The following is an 11,605-nucleotide window of genomic DNA, read 5'->3' on the forward strand; positions in this document are numbered from 1 at the left end:
TGCATTGCAGCACAGTCACCTGCAGAGGAGATGGAGACCTACTGTGTACCTACATGCCCTTGAGTGGATATCCATAACCCTGCTCAGTGAGCACACAGCCTCTGTGCGCAGCCTCACGTTGGGCTCTTGTTAACCTGGGTCAGGGACATGATGGGATTTTGTGTGTGTTTAAGTAAATGTATGACACAAAAGAAATTAAGAGATTATGAGAAGAAAAACTGCATCAGTGGCCTCCAGGTTATAGGTCAAATCTCACTACCAGTAATCTCTCACTGACTTGTTACATTCACAGGGTCAAAATACATGTTTTCTCTGGTTTTCATTACCCATAATGAAACATCTGTGACTTCAAATCAACTGGGAGTAAATATTAGCAGGGAATAAAACCCATAAACTTATTTAAAAGACCCTTTGAATTACACATACATCTACTAATTTTCTCTGGTCAAGACTATTCCTTCAATCAGCCAAGGGCCTTAGATCCTTCTTCTCTATGCTGCACATTAACACTTACCTGACAAGAGTGAGGCTTGCTGGTTGTTGAACACTTCCAGGTCCTCAGTGGCTTAGACAATATTTAAATGAAAAGCTATTGAAGGTACCTGCAAAGTAATCTCTTTGGAGGAAAACTCAGCAGTCTTGAAGATTTAGGGATCTTGTTTGGTAAGTATTTTTAAAAAGGTCTTTGAGTTGACTCTGTCATGTGCCAGAACAGCAGACCCCACATCTTTGCCACAGGATTCACAAGACTCTCATAAAAAGTGTGAAATAACTGGAAAAACTATAACAGAGAAAAAAAAGATACTATAGCAAACCATAAGATCTGACAATAAGCTGGGAATTATACTTTTGTTTCTTACCACTCACTATGAGAATATTAAAAATATTTAAAAGTGCCTTGATAATTGTGAAACTACTTGCAGAGAGATACAAATTTGCCCTATTTATGAACTTCTGAGTGGTCGCTAAAGTCATTGAATATCACTGAACAGTAAAAGGTACCTTTCATCTAAGAGTTTCAAGACATGAGCATTTTATATTCCCTGTTTCTTGAGTAATCAAGACTAATATTAGATATGAAAATTTACAAACTGAAATAGTTAAGTTGTAGTTACTTTAAAATGCAATCTGTCAAAATCTGCAAGTAATACATTAAATATTTCTTTCAAAGATTACATCTATAATCTAGTATGGAAGAAAAAATTACACAACGATGGTGTTGGGAAAGACATCTCCCAATATAGTTTAAAAAAAAATTATCTTACCTTTTCTATAATAGCAGTTGGGGAGATAGAAAACATAACTGTATAAATTTGTTGGATTATTGCAATGAAAATCTGGTCAGTCAGGACCAAAAGGTGAATTCTGCAACCTTCTCTCAGGTGAAAGTCTTATTCTATTTGGCCCTTAACTAAAAATAATTTGATTAACAACACATTAAAAACCCCAAAACTATATGAAGAACAATGTTGGTAGGTTTTTTTTCTAAATGTTCTCTGCTTAGAAGTTTGCCCAAGTGTGAAAACCACTTTTCAACACAGAAAACAGACCAAATTCCATTTTTAACCATATCCCATTTTTTAGTTGAGATTAATTAATATGAATTAACCACAAGATGAATTAGTTTATATGATACATCTATTATACCAATGACATTTAAGTTTTAAAATCAGGAAATGAATTGACCTTGAACAGCATATGTACTCAAAATTTATAATTAAGAAGAATATTAATCATTTAATTTTATAAAATGAACAGCTGTTCTAGTTGATTGGAAACAGCTAAAAGTATAAAATATATTTTGTGAATGCAAAATTAAAAGTTAATTTTATTATAGAGTGCAATTTGCCAACTAGAAATAAATTCTTGAGATGTAAGCAATATATTTTTGTAATGCTCTACCCATACATTTGAAAGGTCATATGTATATTTAAATGCCATACTACTAAAGAGGTTTAATGATTTCAATTGAAAAGCTATCATAGGATTTAGCTATTTACAGATGAATATGAAACAGCTATGATGGATATACCCTCTTTTTCCAATGAACTATTTAAAAGCTTTATGGAGAAATAATGTTTCCTTAAGTATTTTTTTAATATTCTAAACTTTTACTTTTACTTATCTTGCTTCCTAAGTCCCAATTTTCTGCCTTTTTTTTGGTGTGTGCTGTTCTCATAGATTAAGATTTTCATTATCATTTGATACTACGGTTTTCACTTAAATGCATCTCTCTCTCATGACAAGTTTTTAACTAATTTTGACCATATGTATTTTTAACCTGTGCACTTTCATGCTGTAATTTGGTCATTACACAGATATACAAGGTGTATAGGCTACAACATGCCACCGTTTTGGGTTTTTTTTAAATCAGATACCACCACTCCCTTGACATGGTGCTGGTACTGCCTGGGCGATGGTCTTTTGCTTAAAACCCGAATTACTTGCAGGCTCACACTTAAGTGAATGGTAAAACTTTCAGGATTTCAGTACAAGTTGTGTCTTGCAAAATGAAGAAGAACCTAAAATAGCCTGGCTAGACCACACACATATGCTGGGCAAATTCAGTCTGTCTTCCAACTGGAGAAAAATCTTTCCATAATGGTCCAGCTTAGAAATCATCACATCTACGATTACCAGGCTATTTTCTGCTAGTTACACCTGCTCTAAGAGGAGCAGTTCTCTAGTTCTTAGTCAGGCTAAACTCACAGCAGAAACTATCTAATACATTGCTTCAGCTCACACTAATACTTCATCTTGATCTTGGCACTTACTTAGCAGTGAAAGGCCACTACCATGTGGCAATTATTCTATCTTGTAAGACACCTTTTGTACTCTGTTGTTTCTTCTGTACTGCCACCAACAAAGGCACTTTCCACTACTGTCCATTTTAAGTGGTTCCAATCCAAACAGGGAACTGAAAGACTATTTAGTGAAACAAACTCTCTTATAAAGAAGTCCTAAGTTCTCTAACTCTACAGTCTTAATGTAACTTAATATCAAAGAAAGGGAGTAGGTTGTCACTGTATGCCATGAAACATTTTAAAAAGCAGAAACATTGTTATTCCTGATTAAATATTTAAATCCTACATCAGTAGCAAATGGGATGTGCTTTTGTCTCAAAGACTTTTTTGACTAAGAACTTTTGGATCAGTTCCATTAGTTATTTCCTGCCTTGCTGTCGCTCAATCTGGAACACTAAAGGTATCTTCTACTTAATATCCCTCAATAACATGCTTCTAGAGCCTAAATCTTTGGCAAAGGAATGCTAACTAATGAAGCTAAACATATTTCTCACAAGGTTTTCTATAAAGGACAGATTATAGAAGATTCTTCAATAGTAAAGAAGATAACTGTTTGGTTATTAATTTAGTAAGCTGACCCTAAGAATATGGTGTGGGAAATTAATTTAGAATCATAAACATTAAAATATTGTTAAGGAGCTGTACCACAGTAACTGTCCATTAACTTCTCATTATTTCAGATATGAGGGTTCTTTTGGTATTGTTTCATCTCATTATTCCCTGAGAGAATAGATTCTTGGCAGTATTTGACATACATACAAACTCATCAGTTTTACACATCCTGTCATCACAAACATTTATCAAGCTGTGTTTTTTCTTGATTCAGAAATCCATGGCAAAGAGTATCTCTATCAATACGGTTGTGCCAAAGCTTGTTTGACAACCGCCGCCAGAGGATCTCACCTGAAGCTGAATGGTTCCAGATCAGTCCTGCTGAAGTTTCAAAGGCACTTTTTATTTCACTGTCTCATTAGGTAATCAGAAAATTAAGTCGACTTTGTAAAAATATGAGGAGCAAATAACATATTCTCTATGTTAAAATGCAAAGTTTTGCAAATTACTGACCAGGTTGCTCATTTGTTTTGCTATACAGATTTCAGTTAAAAAAATAAATAGGGAACTCATTGCAGTAAAAAAGGTCATTATTTTAAAAGAAATATGCCTAAACTCATACTTACGTGATGCCTAGTGAGAGATAAGGAACCCTAAAAGCTGTCACCATCTAACAGGTACTTTTAAACAGTTTTGGGCCAAGTATCTGCCCCTCTGCAGGACACTGACTGCCACTTCATCCTACTAGCAGGGTAACAAATATCTCACCCTTATAGTCTGCAGTTTTATGGAATGTTAGTATCTGGGAAGCATTTTTGGCTCTGATGTGCCACAGATGACTTCAGGCCAGGAATGGCTGCTTATGACTGGCCCTGTGGCCTGGACCTCTCTAAGAACAGGCCACAGTGCACAAGATGTGCATTGACACTGACTGCTGCCCACCTCTGCTCGGTCTGTATCCCAGTCTGCACAACTTGACCTGTACATTCACCCCCAGTATTGGCACCATGCATTTCTCTTTTCTCTCTCACCTTCATGCGTAGGAAACAAAATACTGACAATAATTAAAAAAAAAACCCAAACCCACCAACCAAAGCCAACAGGCAGGCCGGTCCGAAGCAGCTATGGGGATTTTAAAGGTGTTTACCACGAGCAGCTCTCAGGTCACAGTGCGCTGGGCTCGGCTCGGCCGCCACGATGGAGCCGGAGCCGGACCCGACTCGCCGCCCCAGCGGGGAATGGCGGGAAGGGGCCCAGGAGAGGATTAAACGAGACCGACGCGGTGGGACCGTCCCTGCTGACCCCGGTGTGAACGTGTTTATTTCACGCTGCGGTCGCGGGTCGCTTTACAGAAACATCTCATGCTGGTCCCCGCGCGGGGCCGAGGACGGAGGGGAACACGCGTATTCAAACGTAACTATTAAATAACCTGTACACAAAACTTCAGTCTTTTACCCTGAAAGCACGGAGGGCCGGGCCCTAGCGCGGCCACACCGACGCTGCCACCTCACCCCCGGGTGCCCATAAGCCTCGACTCCCGCGGCCGGGCCAGGCCGACCCCGCTCTCTGCCCAGCGCCCGCGGCCTCCGCTCAGCCGCGCTCCGGGGCGGGACGGGCACTTGTCCCGGGACGGTCCCGGGGCCCTAGGAGCGGCCAGTCCCGGGCCTGAGGGTCCGTGCAGACCGCCCGCAGCCGAGGTCCTGCTCGCCGGGCCCGATGCGAGTCCGAGAACCGGTCGCCCTCCCCGCCGCCGCCCTGCCCCCGGCGGCGGGGCACCCCCAGCCCGGGACCCGCCGCGGCTCGGCTCGGCCCGCAGGGGCGGCGGCCGCCGGCGGTCCCGGGCCGATGGCGGCGGTCACACGTCGCGGCTGTCCTCCCGCTTGACGCCGTCCGCCGCCGCCTTCAGCTTCTTGTTCTGGTGTGTCTTGACGTGCTTGGCCAGGTGGTCGCTGCGCATGAAGCGCTTCCCGCACTCGGGGCAGACGAAGCGCTTCTCGCCCGTGTGAGTCCGCAGGTGCCGCTGCAGCTCGTCGGAGCGGGTGAAGCTCTTCCCGCAGAAGAGCCAGTTGCAGACGAAGGGCCGCTCGCCCGTGTGCCAGCGTAGGTGCGCCTTCAGGTGCGAGGTCTTGCCGTACACCTTTCCGCAGCCGGGGATGTGGCAGATGTGCTGTTTCTTCTTGCCCGGCTCCGCCTCCGGGGCGCTGCCCGCGGCCGACTGGCAGTTGGGGCAGCGGCAGCGGCGGCACCTCCTGGCCGTGGCCGCCAGGGGAGACTTGGTCTGCAGCAGGGCGGCGATCTGCGTCTGGTACTGGGCGAAGTCCGAGTGCCCCAGCACCAGGCTCCGCGGCAGCGCCGCGGCCGCGGGGAAGCGGTGGCCGCAGCCGCCCGGAGCACTGGCCTGCTGGATGCTCCACCAGGGGATGTCCTCGGGCGGCGGGTTGGGCGACAGCTGCCGGCAGGGCTGGGCGGGCGGCAGCAGGTTGGAGTACCCGGGCGGTAGGGCGGCCTGGGCGGCGTAGGGGACGTAGGCGGGCGGACAGCTGGACGGCAGGGCGGCCATGGAGGAGGGCAGCATCTTGACGGGGGAGAACTCGTAAGGGTAGGAGGGGTCGGCCGGGGGGGTGAGGGGCAGTTCGTGCGACCCCCCGAAGGAGGGCTGCAGGTGGTTCTTCTGAGGGGTCAGTCCCAGGCTGGGATGCGGCGGCGGCAGCCCCCCTGGGGAGTGCGCCGGCATCTCACCGCTCCACGGATGGAAGATCCTAGAGGGGGATCCCAGTGTCGGGTCGTAGGAGACCGGCAGGAAATCCGAGGGCGCTGCGCCCGGCTGTCCGATCCGGCTACAGGTAGCGGCCAGAAGAGCCAGGGGCGAGTGCTTGGCCAAGTCTGGGGAGGCGCTGGGGGTGCGGTCCTGCGCAGGAACGGGAGGGATGGAAAGAGGGAAGAGAGCCCGTTACTCGCCGCCCGCCGCCACCGACCCGCGGGAAACTTCCCGCGCCGCTGCCCGTGCGCCGACGGGCTCGCCCCGCCGCTCCCGCATGGCCGGCAAACTTTCCGAAAACAACGCGCGCCCAGCGGGCAGGACGGGCCCGGCCCCCCCGCCCCGCCCAGAGACCGGTGCAGCCGGCCCCGCCACCGCTCCTGGGCCGGGGAAGCGGCTGCTGTGGGCAGGGGCCAGCCCCCGTGCCCCTCAACCTCCTTGCCACGGACCACTGTGCGGAATTACTGCCGGGCTGCTGGTGGGAGAGGGAAGTTGCCGGCCCGGCCTCCTCACTCCCGCGGAGGTCGCCACCTACCTCTGCGGGCCGCCCGCGGGGTGAAGCCCCAGGAGGGGGGCGGCTGCGGCCGGCTGCTCCCGCGCAACGCGGGTCACAACCGCGGGACACGGCGCCCCGTGAGCCGCACCGGGCGCGGGTACTGACCTGGAGGAAAGCCTGGAGGGAGTCGTTCCGGAGGACGGCCACCGCGGCCATGGCTACTGCGCCCGGGGCGAGGGGAAGGCGCCGGGGCACTGCCGAGGCATGAGGACGCCGAGGGGAAGACGAGAAGCTGCCCAGTTTCCTTCTCTCTCCCCCTCTTCTCTCCCGTTCCTTCTGATCTCTTCGCCTCCGTGCGCGTCCCACCCCCCCGCGCTGCGCGATCTCCGCGGACTGTCTGACTGCGCCAGGATCACCTCCAAGAATTTGATAAGGACTTTGCTGGGCCGCCAACCAGTCAGAGGGAAGATTTATGGCTTTGAAGTTTGCCGCTACCCAATCATCAAAGAATAGCGGCTCTTTCAGAAGCGAAAGCAAATCCTTTGAATCCACAAAGCTCCTATGGTGTGTTTGTTGGTCTGGATAAAAGAACTGATTATTAGGGGGGATGGGAAGGGAGGAGATAAAGGCGGGACAATTAATGAAGTAATCACTATGTGGGAAATGTATATACACAAATAATTGGATTTTCTTGATCAAAGGACCCCTTACCGCCTAGAGACCCTCGCCTTGGATGTGCAAGACACTGGATTCCCCCCTCCTTTTCTTTTTTTTTTTTTTGGCAATTAAGGATTTGTGGCAGAGCCCTAAAGTGACAACGTGTCTGTTATCGCTCGACAAATCTGCCTCCGGATCCCTCTGATAGTGTTTAATGACCCAAAGTAACAGAACACAGCGAGTTCACCTGATCGGGGCTGGTCGATCCCAGCCGTAAAACTTCCCTGGAGTAATTGTCGGTGGTTCCTCCCCGCTCCCTCCCTCCGCCCACCCTTCCCCCGAGGCTGAAGGGATATGCCCTCGATATGACTCCGCAAATAACTGCGCATTTTCTCCTCTGGTAGCGGGGTTTGTTTCGCTTCGCTCCGCCAGCACTGCCCCCTTGTTACCGGGAGCCCCCGCCTGGCGCGGGGCCAGGCGAGGCGCCCAGCCGGGCCCGGGGAGGGGCGGCGGGCTGCCACAGGCTGCAAGCGCTCCCGCAGACAGACACCGACAAACCGGGCAGCCGGGAAACCGAAGGGAAAAGTTTCCTCTTCCCTAGCGGCAGTCGGGTATGAAAGACGTAGTTCCTTTAAATGAAGACCGGAGTCTCTCCTGGCGGGCCTGCTGAGCCGGCCTGCCTGCGCCGGGGGCGAGCGCGGGTCGGGGGCTCCTCGGGAACACCGACGATGCTACCTGGTCTCAGCCTCACTCGCTCGCCCACCTCCTGCCACAAAGTCTAACTCGGCCCGAAGCGCTCTTGCTCCCTCACCTCGCACCTTTCGGCCTCTGTCTATACGTGTCTATGCGTGTGTGTATGAAGGATCCAACCTTCTTTGCGTTGGACCATGTGTGAGGCTATTGACCCTCTAACCAGCACCAGGCACATCTGGGTCGCAGCTTGCCGCCACCGCCGGCTGCTGCGCTCAGTGGGCCGCAGAGCTGGCGGGACCCTTCGCGCTGTGCCGCCCCGCGAAGGGCAGGCGGGGCCCCGCGCTCCTCCGCGGGCTCGCTCAGCTCCGCGCTCCGCCGGGGGCCCTGGAAACGCGCTCCTCTCCTCGCCGCTTCCCCATCTGCTCCGAGGCCAACCGCAACGCTGGCCTGCTTGGTCAAGTACCAAACGAGGACGTTCATCTCCGTCCTGAGAGGGTGGGGGTGCCCTTTCGGGCAGATGCCGGCTGGCTCTGGTCCTCCGGAGCTGTTTGCACAGGTAACTCGATCCTCCCCGCAGTCGCTGGGTTCAATTGTATTCGCACCGCCACTGAAGTCTCTTTAAACGCCAGCACACAGAGATCTTTATCTGCCTTTCCTGTGGAAACAATCACCGTCCGCTCAAAGACTTTCAAGACTTGTAGGGCTTGAATTAGATCGGTTTCTTTGAAGGGATTAAAATGCCAAGTCCTCTCCCACGGCTCCATATTGAGTTCTAGGGAGAAGTAAAAGCTCGACCTCGTGTAACACTGATCCTCTACGCTGCAGCCTCATCAGGCTCTTCCAATTTGCCAGGTAACCGCTTCACCTGGTCGGCAACAGGGAGAGAAGGGCCCCGCACCCAGCGCTTTTACCAGGCACTAATGCATCGAGGCGAGGCTCGCCGCCGCTGCAGGACCCAGCGGCCCGGCAGTAGCCCCCAGCAGGGCACGAGGCTTCCTATCTCCCTGCGAGGGTGCAGGACTCGCACGGTCCGGCACCTCCACCCACCGCACACAAACACCTCCCAGCACCGCCGGTGCGCGATCCTCCGGGGGCTGAGCCGGGACATGGCGGGAATCGGGGAACTGCAGCGAGCCCCGGCCAGCAGCGCACACAGGCACAGCCTCGACTCCCGCCCGCAGCCGTCGGGTGGCCCGGGCTCACTGGGCAAGCTCCAGCCGCGCCACTGGAGCCGCACCGGGGCAGGAGCGCACTCATTGTCCCCCCCCGGCTGAGCTGCAGCCAGGGCAGCCAGAGCCGAGGAGGAATCCCAACGCGGGGAGCCCGACCCGCACCTCTGCTCTCTGAAGCAATAACCGCTGGACAAGCGAAACGACGGAGCTCGCACTTGAGTTGTCCCTAAACTTCTGTATCCCCAAACTTATGCCAACCTCGAAGTCCTGCGAGATGCCCGATTTAACTCCTACCTCGATTTTTGTTAATTCGTTTTACCTAATAATTGCTAGGAGAATACTCCGAACAATGTTTCTAAACGAAATGAGAGTGGGTAGGTAGCTCAGGAGACACTGAACACCTCGAGGTTCCCCTCAGTCTTTAAAGTACCTTATTTCCCCAGATATTTCGATGAACCAAAACGATCTGTCACGTTACAAAAGAGTTAGTGGAAAGCTGGATAAGTTTCTATACAGATGCCACAATACAAATGCCATAAATCTGCATCCAAGAAGGCACATTGCTTAAAAATCGAGAATAAATTCTAATTTCTGGAAGAAACCAATGGGCTGAAAAATGAAACGCTGCAGTCATAATTTTCTGTACAAATAATTAGTGTTCAAACTCGGAGCATTTCAGTCTCCTGAAATGTATTCTTAATGAAGTGATGTTCAGAGCTGTCATTAAAAATGCAGGGCTGGAAGATCAAAGTACAATATTTATTTTAGAAATTTGTTTCAGTTATCAGGAGATACAGGTATCAAGGCCAAATGTCAATTCAGTTACACAAAGCACTATTTCCATGAGAAATGGGCTGCTGCTACATCCTACTGTAAAGCAAAGGGACACTAGAGATGAGTTGCAGCGCGGGAGGCGGCGCAGCGTCGGCGGTGGGTGGGGGAAGCTCCCGGCGGTGCAGCCGAGCCAGGGGCAGCTCAGAGTGTGGCGCTGGCAGGCACATGCCGGCGGGGATTTCGCCTCTGCAGCCCCGCTTTGGCCCGCAACGAAGGAGGCCGGTCCCTACCTGATGTAGGGGCTGGAGGGAGCGGCGCTCCGGCCCGCCGGGGCGGCAGCGGCAGCCCCGGGGGGAGCACGGCGGCCCGAATGCAAGAGGAGCTGGAGCCTGAATTGCTCCGGCCACGGGGCTGAGGCGCAAGGGACCCGGCTCGCATAGCCCCGCTGCCTCCACAGGTCCCTGCCTGCTACGGCGAGACCCCTACCACCCCCAGGGCCAGAGGGGCTCAGGCTGTGCTGGGCTGGGTGGCTACTGTCAACTTAAACACAGTGGACATAAACCATGAGTCACCATCACCATTTTCACAGACAGGTGTTGTCAAAATCAAGATCTTTTCAAATTCAGGTATCCCTGAGTACCACCAAGCAGGGCTCTGTGGACCTTGGTTTGAATGCAGGTAGTAGAGAAAAAAAGACTTGGGAATAACGGCTACTTGTGTCCCAGTGGTCACCTCCATGGTTTCTGCTGTGCCTCTGCCTCCTGGGCCCTGAGTACCTCATCCTGGACCCCACCCCAGAGCCTGTCCCAGTGATGGCTCACACTGCCACAGCCACGTCCTCTCATGGCATCCATAGTCCCTCCAAAGACCTTCGCAATCCCCTGTTCCTCCTGTGATCCCCCCAGTCCCTCAGCTCTATCTTCCAGCATTGCCATGAATAACCTTGGAAGCCTGGATGGGCTCTGGCAACTTGCCTGCCCCCAACTTGGGGATTGGTTGCCTTCAAAGAAATACTGTTCTTTAGCAATTGTGACAAAGAATCAGAAATAGGATCATTTTTAAGTGAACAGCTGTATTAACACTTAGTCAAGCCTCATGGTCAAGTCACCCATGAGAGGTGGCAGAATTTAAACCTGAAAAGGCTTTAATAAGCTTGCTCAAAAAGGCAGTGTCTTCACACCATCCCTCATTCTGCCTGGTTTAAAGACTTATTAACAGAAATCACCTATCCACAACAGCAAGAAGTTTCACAAGAAGGTAAACTAACCTAGGTATACAGTTCCAAGCCAGTGTGCATACACTGCCAGCAGTTCTGAGTTATGTGCCATTCATTTTATTTTTATTTACTTCAGCATATTCACATTTTTACAGTAGGCAACATGATGGGCATAATAGGAGGAGTCACCAGTTCACAAAGTGCAATCTGAACATCAGTAGATGCAGATAAAAAGAAAGATTAAAAACTGCTATGGTGTCCCCTGCTTTTTTCTTTGCATACAGGAAAAACACAAGACCCTAGACAAGATCGGCACATATAAAGGCATACTTAGGATTTAAAGCCTTGCCTCAACATTTCCCAGTCTAGGTGTGGATTTCACAAAGATGAATAGAGGATTTCCCAAACTTCTGAAATTTGAGCTGCCCTTTCAGAAAAGTAGAACAAATTTTATGCCTCACAAAGTTTTACTGCCTGTAGTCA

The 11,605-nt window shown here is 50.6% G+C and overlaps 1 protein-coding gene across 1 annotated transcript; it reads right to left on the reverse strand.

Moving 5' to 3' along the window:
• Window positions 1–5,095: 5,095 nt before the first annotated feature.
• SP5 (Sp5 transcription factor) lies at window positions 5,096–7,305 on the reverse strand. The gene is made up of 2 exons (XM_027636980.1): window positions 6,776–7,305; window positions 5,096–6,264 (listed from the first exon to the last, which is right to left on the reverse strand). The coding sequence occupies exons 1-2, from the start codon at window positions 6,824–6,826 to the stop codon at window positions 5,212–5,214; spliced, it is 1,104 nt and encodes a 367-aa protein (XP_027492781.1). The 5' UTR covers window positions 6,827–7,305; the 3' UTR covers window positions 5,096–5,211.
• Between the last annotated feature and the right edge of the window lie 4,300 nt (window positions 7,306–11,605).

This window comes from Corapipo altera, unplaced genomic scaffold (assembly GCF_003945725.1).
Source record: "Corapipo altera isolate COAL_440 unplaced genomic scaffold, ASM394572v1 45, whole genome shotgun sequence".
Classification (NCBI taxonomy): Eukaryota; Metazoa; Chordata; class Aves; order Passeriformes; family Pipridae; genus Corapipo; species Corapipo altera.

Bases quoted from the DNA above. Each gene is read 5' to 3' on its own strand.
- SP5 (XM_027636980.1), bottom strand. From the start codon at position 6,826: ATGGCCGCGGTGGCCGTCCTCCGGAACGACTCCCTCCAGGCTTTCCTC. The intron at 6,265-6,775 runs GTCAGTACCCGC...GTTCCTGCGCAG, and splicing joins CCCTCCAGGCTTTCCTCCAG to GACCGCACCCCCAGCGCCTC.